Source organism: Arachis ipaensis, chromosome B09 (assembly GCF_000816755.2).
Source record: "Arachis ipaensis cultivar K30076 chromosome B09, Araip1.1, whole genome shotgun sequence".
Lineage (NCBI taxonomy): Eukaryota > Viridiplantae > Streptophyta > Magnoliopsida > Fabales > Fabaceae > Arachis > Arachis ipaensis.
This window is the reverse complement of record NC_029793.2, coordinates 1,909,117-1,919,893: the sequence shown is the minus strand read 5'-3', so window position 1 is coordinate 1,919,893 and position 10,777 is coordinate 1,909,117. Positions and strand designations below refer to the sequence as shown.

General features: G+C 35.2%; 3 protein-coding genes across 3 annotated transcripts; 1 reads left to right on the top strand and 2 right to left on the bottom strand.

Moving 5' to 3' along the window:
* Window positions 864-6,741, top strand: LOC107614671 (pentatricopeptide repeat-containing protein At4g20770-like; the record flags this gene model as incomplete). The annotated part of the gene is made up of 2 exons (XM_016316814.2): window positions 864-4,736; window positions 5,748-6,741. A coding segment is annotated over one exon (2,016 nt), but the record flags the coding sequence as incomplete, so codon positions are not given.
* Window positions 3,854-4,333, bottom strand: LOC107614672 (uncharacterized mitochondrial protein AtMg00810-like). Its single transcript, XM_016316815.1, has one exon. The coding sequence runs from the start codon at window positions 4,331-4,333 to the stop codon at window positions 3,854-3,856; it is 480 nt and encodes a 159-aa protein (XP_016172301.1).
* LOC107616643 (protein LURP-one-related 12) lies at window positions 8,616-10,234 on the bottom strand. The gene is made up of 2 exons (XM_016318596.2): window positions 9,837-10,234; window positions 8,616-9,188 (listed from the first exon to the last, which is right to left on the bottom strand). The coding sequence occupies exons 1-2, from the start codon at window positions 10,059-10,061 to the stop codon at window positions 8,781-8,783; spliced, it is 633 nt and encodes a 210-aa protein (XP_016174082.1). The 5' UTR covers window positions 10,062-10,234; the 3' UTR covers window positions 8,616-8,780.

Below are 10,777 nucleotides of genomic sequence, written 5' to 3'. Positions count from 1 at the left end.
TCTCCCCCACCCCCCCCAATTTCCCTTCCTCCTACACCCACCCCCAAACCCTCACTCCATCACCCCGCCGCCGCCGCTTTCCCGCGTCCATCCCGCCGCCGTCCCTGCTTTTCTGCTTTTGTTTTCTGCCTTCTGCTTCTTCTTCTTCTTTTTCTTCTTCTTCTTCGAACTGAATTTTTGATGAAATTTGTTGTTGATGAAATTTATTGTTGATGAAATCTGTTAATGATGATGATGACCATGAAGAAGGGATGAGGGAGTAAGGGGTGGGGAGGGTTACAATGAAGGAGGGTTACGGTAAGGGAGGGGGTGAGAGAGGGGGGGTTACGGTGAGGGAGTGAGGTGTTGGTGTTGGTGTTGGTGAGGAAGGTGAAGAGGAGAATGACGATGATGAGAGTATTTTAGTCTAAAAATTTGGAAAATGATGATTTTAAAGCGTTTTTGAACGTTGAGGATGATTTTAATAAAAAAAAAAGGTCAAGGACGAAAAAAGTATTTATCCCTTAATATATTCTTTTGGTTGGAGGAACTTAATGGGTTTAAAATTGCTTTCTTCGTCCGGGAAATTAGTCTATGCTTAAACTCTTGTGATTTTGAAACACTGCTTTGTCACTTTTAATCATGTGAAGTATTTCATTTAGTGTAATTAACTTGTAATGACTTTTATGTCTGAACTTGATTTACTTTTGGAGTATTTTATATGTTTGGAGAGCTAGAAATAATAGTATAAATAGAAAAGTACTTAGAAATAATAATTTGGCTATTAATTTTTTGTGTATTTATTTATATTTTATATATTATTTTATTATAATTTAATTATTTCATTTAAATTACAATTAAATTGATTGAATCAATAAATCGATTTAGTCTCGTTGAACACCATGATCAGTACAATGCTACGTGCTGGCTATGAACGACAAGCATTGGAGACCTATGATTTGATTATGCTACAAGGTGTTAAACCTTCCCATATAACTTTTACTACTGTTTTTAGTGCTTGTGGTGCTCTTTTGGATGCAGGATGCGGTAGGAAAAATCATGGGGTTGTGATCAAGCTTGGTCTTGACGGTAACATTTATGTAGTTAATGCCCTTTTGTCCATGTATGCTAAGTGTGGCCTTTCTGGGGATGTAATTCGTGTCTTTGATGACATTGATGAGCCTAATGAGGTTACCTTTACTACAATGATGGGTGGATTAGCACACATGAATCAAGTCAAGGAAGCTTTGGAGATGTTTAGGCTCATGCTGCAAAAGGGGGTTCATGTTGATTCTGTATCTTTGTCCAGTATATTGGGTGTGTGCGCAAAAGGAGGATTTGATGAAAGGGACATTGGTCTATGCAATCAGAGTCATGGAAAACAAGTGCACACACTCTCAATTAAACTGGGATTGGAGGGAGACATCCATTTAAGCAACTCGAAGCTGGATATGTATTCGAAAATAGGGGACATGGATAGCGCTGAAAAAGTTTTCGCGAATATGAGTCGGCATAGTGTTGTTTCTTGGAATGTGATGATAGCTGGGTATGGCAACAAATGCAACAGTGAGAAAGCTGTGGAGTATCTCCAGAGAATGCAATGTTGTGGATATGAACCGGATGATGTTACTTATATCAATATGCTAGCAGCATGTGTCAAGTCGGGGGATGTTAAAACCGGGCGTGATATATTTGATAGCATGCCTTGCCCGAGTTTGAGTTCATGGAATGCTATACTCTCAGCCTATAGCCAGAATGCAGATCATGAAGAGGCACTAAAAATGTTTAGAAAAATGCAATTCCAATATCAGCTTCCTGATCGAACTACATTAGCAGTTATTCTTAGTTCATCTGCGGAACTTGGACTTCTTGAGGCTGGAAAACAGGTTCATGCAGCCTCTCAGAAGTTCGGGTTCTACAAGGATGAGTATGTTTCAAGTGGTCTTATCAATGTGTATTCAAAATGCGGGAAAATGGAGTCTTCAAAGAATGTATTTAATAAGCTGCCCAAAGTAGATGTTGTTTGTTGGAACTCAATGATAGCAGGGTTCTCAATAAATTCTCAGGACAATGAAGCTTTCTCTTTCTTTAAGCAGATGCGCCAATGCGGCTTCTATCCTTCAGAGTTTTCATTTACTACCATTGTGAGCTCTTGTGCAAAACTCTCTTCATTATCCCAGGGACGCCAGGTTCATGCTCAGATAATAAAAGATGGTTATGAAGATGACATATTTGTTGGCAGTTCTCTTATAGAAATGTATTGTAAATGTGGAAATGTGGATCAAGCCAGATACTTTTTCGATATAATGCCAAGTAAAAACACTGTTACCTGGAACGAAATGATACATGGTTATGCACATAATGGATATGGTGACGAGGCTGTTTCCCTTTACAAGGACATGATCACATCTGGTGAAAAACCCGATGATATTACTTTTGTTGCCGTCTTAACTGGTTGTAGCCACTCTGCATTGATTGACGAAGGAGTTGAGATATTCAATTCAATTCAGCAAAGATTTGGAGTGGTGCCAAAGTCAGATCATTACACTTGCATCATAGATTGCCTCGGCCGAGCAGGGCGATTCCAGGACGTAGAAGTGATCCTAGATACTATGCCATGCAAGGATGATCCAGTTGTTTGGGAAGTGGTGTTAAGCTCATGCCGCATTCACACTAACTTGAGCTTAGCAAAAAGAGCAGCGGAGGAACTCTTCCGGTTGGACCCTCTAAATTCGGCATCTTACGTGCTTCTAGCAAACATGTACTCTTCTTTGGGAAGATGGGAGGATGCAAGGGCTGTTAGGGATCTAATGAGTGATAATAGGGTCCGCAAGGATCCTGGTTATAGCTGGAGTGAGTACAAGAATGATATTCAGCACATTATGGAAAACAATCTATAGACTATAATCTTCCACCTGATTGGCAAGAAGTTCAATTAAGAAATATGATATCACTGTGATAGTTGTCACTCGACCTTTATGTTTAGAGCTATAGGTTGTTAATATAGTGTAAGTCAGGAGCTATTATATATAGTGCATGTTAGTAGCTTAGTTAAATTTATCAGGTGAAAGGCTCACCAAGTTCACTACTGTTAGTTAGTTAGAAAGGCTTTGTTCTACTACAGCTGAGGTGCATTGTAGAGAGTATATATATATATATATGTATGTAGACTCTTCTAATAACAGAGATTCACCATTTTATCCTATCAAGTTTCACAATTCTATCTCTCTCTCTGAAGTTCTCTCTCAAAGGTGTTGATGGTGTGGGCAACAGTACCTTCGAGAGAGAACTTCAGAGAAAAAGATAAAATTGTGAAACTTGATAGGATAAAATGGTGAATCTCTGTTATTAGAAGAGTCTACATACACACATATATATACTCTCTACAATGCACCTCAGCTGTAGTAGAACAAAGCCTTTTTAGCTAACTAACAGTAGTGAACTTGGTGAGCCTTTCACCTGATAAATTTAACTAAGCTACTAACATGCACTATATATAATAGCTCCTGACTTACACTATATTAACAACCTATAGCTCTAAACATAAAGGTCAAGTGACACCCTCCCTTAAGTTAGGAGCACATATGTTCAGCATTCCAAGTTTGTCTCATAGCCCACTGAACACAGTGGGTGCAAGTGCCTTAGTGAGCAGATCAGCCACTTGCTCATGAGTCGAAATCGGCAGTAAGTGAATCAGTCCTTCTTGAAGTTTATTTCTTACCACATGACAATCTATTTCTATGTGTTTTGTTCTCTCATGGAAAACAGGATTGGATGCAATGTATATAGCCGATTGACTATCACAAAAGATGTTAATAGCCTTGGAAAGAGGAACCTGCAAGTCTCTTAATATGTAACTAATTCACTGTGCTTCTCAAGTGGTACTTGCCAATGCTCGATACTCAGCCTCAGAGGATGAAGACGCCACTGTCAATTGCTTTTTGCTCTTCCACGATATGAGTGAGTTTTCCAGATAGAAGCAATAAGCCGAAATTGACTTCCTTGTGTCTGGGCATGCTGCCCAATCTGAATCTGAGAACCCAGTCAGATTGTAATCTACCTCTGAAGTGAAGAACAACCCTGCTGCCGGTGCTCCTTTCAGGTACCTGAGCACATGATGTGCTGCCTGCATATGTTGAGTGGTCGGACAGTCCAGAAATTGACCGAGTTTCCCCACTGCATGGCTGATATCTGGTCTGGTATTGGCTAAGTACAACAGCCTCCCAACTAGCTTTCTGTAGCCCGAGTGATCCTTCAATGGCTCTCCCTTTTCTCCGGACAGCTTCACTGTATAGTCTAAAGGTGTAGTCGCAGGCTTGCACTCTTCGAACCTTGTCTCCTTTAAAAGATCCATGAAAAATCAATGCCATCTCTATTCTCTACATTAGAAATCCTATATATACAGGTAAAGCTCACTCATTTTGTTGGCCTTGAAGTAGGAGGTGGCAGCACCTCACACCATAATTGGGTGGTTCATCACTCCATGAGTTCTTCGCACTGCAAATTCTTTAGAGAGTGAAATTGGGTGCGGGCATGTGGTTTGTGGTGCAGTTCTTTCCCAATTTGGTGGCTTCTTTTTCAATTGATGCGTACAAGCGGTGGGAGTGGAAGCAGTAAGCTTGCTTTGCAAGCTGCTTCTTGTCCTATTAATAGCAAAGTTCGTTTATGGGGTTGGTAACCATAGCGAACTGAAACATCCATAGAGACATTGATGGCAGCAGAGCGGCGCCTTTTCCATGGCGGAATGGGATTCAAAGGTATTCATGGCCCCCTTCTTCCATAATTGCTCCAACCACCTCCGCTTTGCTCCCCAATCTTAACAGTAGTGATTATATATACCGTTTGCTAATGTGATGTGTCTATTTATAAAAAATCGTCACGTAGATAATAACTTTTGGAGCGAAATTTCACCTGTTTTGATAGGATTCGTGGTAAATAGAGAGTAGTTGATGAAGGTTATATATAAACTCAAGATAATAAATGCTTCACTGTCCAAAACTAAATCATTTCCATGCTTATGTGGCTGCAACGGTACGCGCACCATAATAGATAACGAAATACATTGACAACTTCGTTTTGTTTTGCACTATCTAATGACAAAAGGACATACATGTTCACCGTTTGCTATCGTAGAGGACTTAATTGATACTTTTTTTTCCCTTTAAGGACTAATTAAGTCCAGGGTTGAAATTCTTATGGATCTAATTGTCACTTTACTCTATGAATAATATGTTGACAATGACTTGCTTTGGTTGTTTATTTGTATTTGTGATAGTTGTGTCATTTTATTTTAGTCTTTTGACAGAGATTTATGAACTTAAGCTTTTAGTTCTTTGTCCAAATTTAAGAGCTTAGTTTGTGCTCTCTGCTTTTGCTGTGAACATTATAACATCAGGAGTATCTTTCCATTTGGACTTTCCCTCATCTAGTTATAATTGGCATTATGGTTTGTGTTATTATGACCTGAAGTGTATGAATATAAAATTGATTGAATACAAAGCAAATTCCGAACACCCCTTTATGAGCCCTATATTTTGATGTGCATATCTATGTTTGTACTTTCCAACCTTTTATGATCCAATCTCCCAAATAAGTTTTGTTATGCTATTATTATTTACTTTGTAATGTATACCCCATGATTTAAAGGAATGATTTTTAAAAAATCAAGTGCAATGGATGTGGAACATAAGAGGAAAGCTAGATTGGTTGGAAAGCTATGATCATATATATGCTCATAAAGTGGGGTAATTTTTTTTCCTATGAAGCAGGAGCAGACAGCATCTTCATGACTTGGTTTGGCCATGAGAATTTCACAGACCATGGAATTGGGGTGACCGCTTCATTCTCTTGGTAATTTTTTTTGGGCATAAACGCGGATTTTCGGGTGTGCTTCTGAAGGCTTGTTCTGCAGCAACTTGAGTCAGTCATAAGTTGTTTGAATCTCTGAAGTTGTGGTGGCTTCTTTTTCAATGGATGATTGGATTTGGTGGAAATTTAGGAGTTGGAAGCAGTGGAGTGGATTGCTTGATTCAACCCTTCTTTGTTGCTGTTGAGACTAAAGTGGAAATTCTAATTTTCCATTTTGATAATTATTATGCTTTCAGTTCTTGATTATTGAATTTAACTAGGAAAGTAGATACAAGAGTTTAATTTATTGTTTATGTTTTCTGTTTTGCAGCAACTTCAGAAGATGAAACATACAAATTTTCAAGTTCATGTGTATGATGAGGTAAAAGGAACGGATTCATGGGATTTAAAGATCTGGGAAAAAGGGAACTAGTGACAACAATATTACTATGATATATGTATTTAAGTAGCTGGTTATCCGGCCACAATGTCATAGCTTGATTTTCATAGTTATCATAGTAATATTGTTGTCATAGTAATATTTTAAGATTGTTCTATAATTATTGTTTTCCCAGATAACACTTTAGACAACAAGCAAATAAATCTGGTCAGGGTGTTGTGTTTTTGCTAATTATGAATTATGAATTGGGTAAGGTATTTGTGGCTTTAGGACTTTTTGGTTTGGAATCAATGCAAGAGGGTACAACAAATGTTGTCTCAGCTTGGGAGTAAGGTGGGTGCACTACTATTTGCATGTTGGGAGTATTTACCTTAAATTTTGTTTTCTTTTCAGTGATTCAGATTTTAGTCCCTTGAGGCTCCTAGCGTTTAGGTTCAAGAAGGTTTTATCCATTACTAAGTAATTTTTTGTAAACTCATGTATTTTATCTCTATAATATTTATTTTCTCAAACCACCGTATTCTGTTGTTGCATGCTTTATAATCTATATCTATATATATGAAAAGAAAGAATACCATCATTCATGTTCACACAATTAATAGATTTGTTCAATGTACATACAAAAGTAGCATATGAAGTTTAAAAACGGCGGATATTGGATCCGATCCGATCGGATGATTTTAGTGTGGATTGAATCGAAATTTTGGTCATATTCAATTTGATTCGATCCAATTCACGTTCATCCCTAAACACAAGATCTAAATTCAATAGCATACTTAAATTGATATTTGGACACCAAAAAAAAAAATACTTAAATTCAAATTTCAAATATTTTTCCTTAATCCCATGCATATTACAGGTTAATACACTAGTGAGTGTGTGTGCGTAAAATATTTGTGTGCGTTTGCCTAAAAAATCAAATGTAAAATATTTGTGTGTGTCTATAAAATTTGTATTGGATTTATAGAAACTACTAGAGTTATTAACAGACATAACAACTAAAATGAATTATATATCTAATTATTCTTACCATCACCGTAATGTACCAACTATAGTCTTCAGTCTTTTCTTTGCTGGCTTGATATGATTTAAATATTTAATTTGATGCGTTGTGTGTTGTTTAAATATCTCTTTTCTGAACACTGAAATTTTAAGCATATGCGATACGTTTCTATACTCCGGATAGAAGTTTTCATTATAAATATTAAAGGAAAAGAATATCACCTGAAAAGTCCTCATTATAAATATTACCGAAAGAACATAAGCACATATATAAAGATTTTGTGTTTTCCTAGACAAAAAAAAGTTCAAGAACATATAATGCATGGGGAGAAAAATTAGTTACTAGTTACTATAATAAAATAAAAATAATGGCAATTTTTTTCATGTAGCAATTACTTTTTTTAATTTATTAAAATAATAAATTATTTTTCATCAATTCTTTTCAATATCAATAATGAACACAAGTAGTTACTAACTTACTAATATCTCCTCTCACAAGCTCCTTCATATATCATCCAAACTTATTGTACCTGGGGAGAAAAAGGAGATAAAAGAAGGGAGACAACAATTTTTTTTTTTTTTAACCAAAGATAGGAAACTCGAACCCGCAACCTCTTATTTGAGTATGGGGAGACTATGTCATTTGAGTTATAACTCATTGGCAGACAACAATTTATTTAACTGAAGCACAAATCGAATTCTAAATATACATTTATATTATCAGGATACCAATGAAAAAAACACAAAGTAAACTATATTAGTGATTTAATTGAAGTCACTTGAAATAAAGCCCCAATTTAGACATTGAAATTGTAATTGTCGTTCAATTTCATTCCTAACATTTAAAAAATAGTGATTGAATCTCTGAAGTTGTATTTCATCAGTCCCTGAAATCATAAATAATTCAAATTAGTCTATGAAAAATAATTATTAACTCAAATTAGTTTATAAGACCTATCACATTACATCAAAAATTCAAAATTGTAGTTCTTAAGAATGAAAGTTTGGTTTTGCTAATTAAAGTTATTTATGATAGAACGTTTTATTTTTTTTATACAATAAATGGGAACACCAATAATTGCTTTAAAAACGTATAATTTTTAGCTTTCGAACAAAATTTTTTTTATATTTAACACCTGAAGCACAACAATACAATTTAACTAAACCCATAAAAGATGGTTTAAATCAATTCTTATCATGGTAAAGATTTTTAATGCAATTCTAAAATTAAGTGGTGACATAGATAACTTCACATATAAAAAGGATCACATATCACTATCTAAATGGAAATAGATTAACATCTAATATGTTGTATATATTCTTAAAACTTGAATCCAAGACTATTTTTTAGAAAATATTGAAATATTCATGCTTTTGACTAAAAAAATTGATACAAGTATATTTCATCTTTATTTCCTTTTCACATAAAATTTAAATTTACAAGATGGCAAAGGTGGAACTCATTAAAAGGTACACCTCAAAAAAAGATTAGTCAATTACATCAAACACAAATATTTCTTTTTTTAAAGAAAAGGAGAGAAAATGCAAATTCTTAATCTTCTGTAGTAGGGTGCACCGGAGACTCCGTGGTTCCACTTTCAAAGTAATTCTCACCGTTGATCTGATCAAGGACCAAGACCAATCCCATGGCAAGTGCACCATCAAATCCAGGCTTCACGTAAAGCGAGAAGACTTCTTTCCCAAGCATTACACTTGTGGTGGAGTCCACCTTTCGACGAATCTCAGCCATTAATTTCTTCGCTGCGTTATAGATCTTGCAACAACGCTGCGAAAAGCACCCTTCGATGTGATACTCCACACCGGGCTTATCGTATACCTCCACTATAACACTCGCTCGTGACCGTCCGATTAAAGATGTTCTCTTCATACTGAACAATGCTTTATCACCGTCGATTCTTTCTCCTTTGAAACCTTCCCACCGTTGATGAAGACTCGGCCTCTGTATCACAAATAGAAACTCAGTGAGTCGACTCGAATAAATGAATAAATATCCTATTTTATTGGAACAAGTAAAGGGTACTACAAATTTAACTTGATAACATCAGCTAAATTTTTTATTGTAAAATTATTCTTTTAATTTTTATTTTTTACAGTATTTAAGATTACAATTCAGCATTTTAAATTTAGTATTTAAAATGTAAAATTTAAAAATTTAAGATAAAAAGTAATTTCAAAGAATTCAATAATCTTAATAGAAAAAATTATTTAATTAAACTCATTTTATTGTAAAAAATATTTTACATTGGTTTGATCCTTTACCATGCATGTAAATAATATAATATACTAAAATAGTTATTTAAATAATTATTCTTTTGATATAATAATACATAAATAGATATATGAATTGACAATGGACCAAAAAAAGTGATAATGCATCAAATTCTTTTATTATAAAGCAAACGGAAAATTAAAATGATTTAGATATTTTATGTTGTCTAGTAAGTAGTAACACATGAACTGATGAACCTGACTCGCTAACTCGATCGAACTCACTGAGCTGACTCACTCACTCGGGATCAGAATGGAAGAAGAAACAGAAAACAAAAAGTAAATTAAGAAGAAAAGAAACTGATGATGAATAACGTACCTTTCGTTTTACGGTGAGAAGACATCGACCTTGTGGATCCATGAGGACGAGCTCATCCTTGTCACGTGCATCGGGACCGTAAGAGTCAACTCGGAAAACGAGTTGGCCCTTGCAATCGTAGACGGTGAAGCCATCGCCAGCAAAGAACCGTGAAGTTTTCAGCACCGTCAGATTCCTCTCTTCTCCTGAAACGTACTCTTCTTGCACAACAAACTCTTCCTTCATAATATTAATAATAATATTATTTAATAATAATAATAATAATAATAATTCTCTTTTCTATGAGAACCGGTGATAATTCAAATGAGCGATGAAGAAATGAGTAAGTTATTGAGAGGAGTGCATATATATATATAGTATATGGTTTGTGAGAGAAAAAGAAAGGGAATTAACACTTTAATGTGTTACTCGGAGAATTTGATAAGCCTTTTATATTTGGCATGTGCTGTAAAGTGGGAGGTATTGGTTTCTCATTAGAAATATGGAATATATAAAAGGTTATCATGTATAAACCTTGAAAAAAAAAAGATATTAAAAAAAAGGTGAAAATTCAGGTGCAGTTGATTTCACGTGAAGTTGATAAATTATTAGATAAAAATTTAGTTAAATCAGTCAAATCATCTAACAAACTCTCAGCTATCAACTTCACGTGAAGTCAACTGCACATGAGTTTTCACTTTAAGAAAAAGGTGTTTATAATGTTTGTGACTCCTGATTATGTGTGTGCTCTTACTATCTTCACTATTTTCCCTTTTTTTTTTTTAAATAATGAATATTATTGCAAAAGGTGGGGTTTGCGTGNCCCTTTGATTCTTCAATATAGATTGGTTGCCTTTTAACTTGGCTGTTAACTTAATAATGAATATTAAATAGTTTGGTTTTGGCTTTTGACTAACCTTGTGCGGTTTCTGGACACTCCAGGTGTTTTGGAGAAAGAACAG

Excerpts from the sequence above, each read along its gene's own strand:
- LOC107614672 (XM_016316815.1), bottom strand. The coding sequence starts at position 4,333 with ATGGATCTTTTAAAGGAGACAAGGTTCGAAGAGTGCAAGCCTGCGACT.
- LOC107616643 (XM_016318596.2), bottom strand. The coding sequence starts at position 10,061 with ATGAAGGAAGAGTTTGTTGTGCAAGAAGAGTACGTTTCAGGAGAAGAG. Across the intron at positions 9,189-9,836 it reads TTCTCACCGTAAAACGAAAG|AGGCCGAGTCTTCATCAACG; the intron begins GTACGTTATTCA and ends TTTGTGATACAG.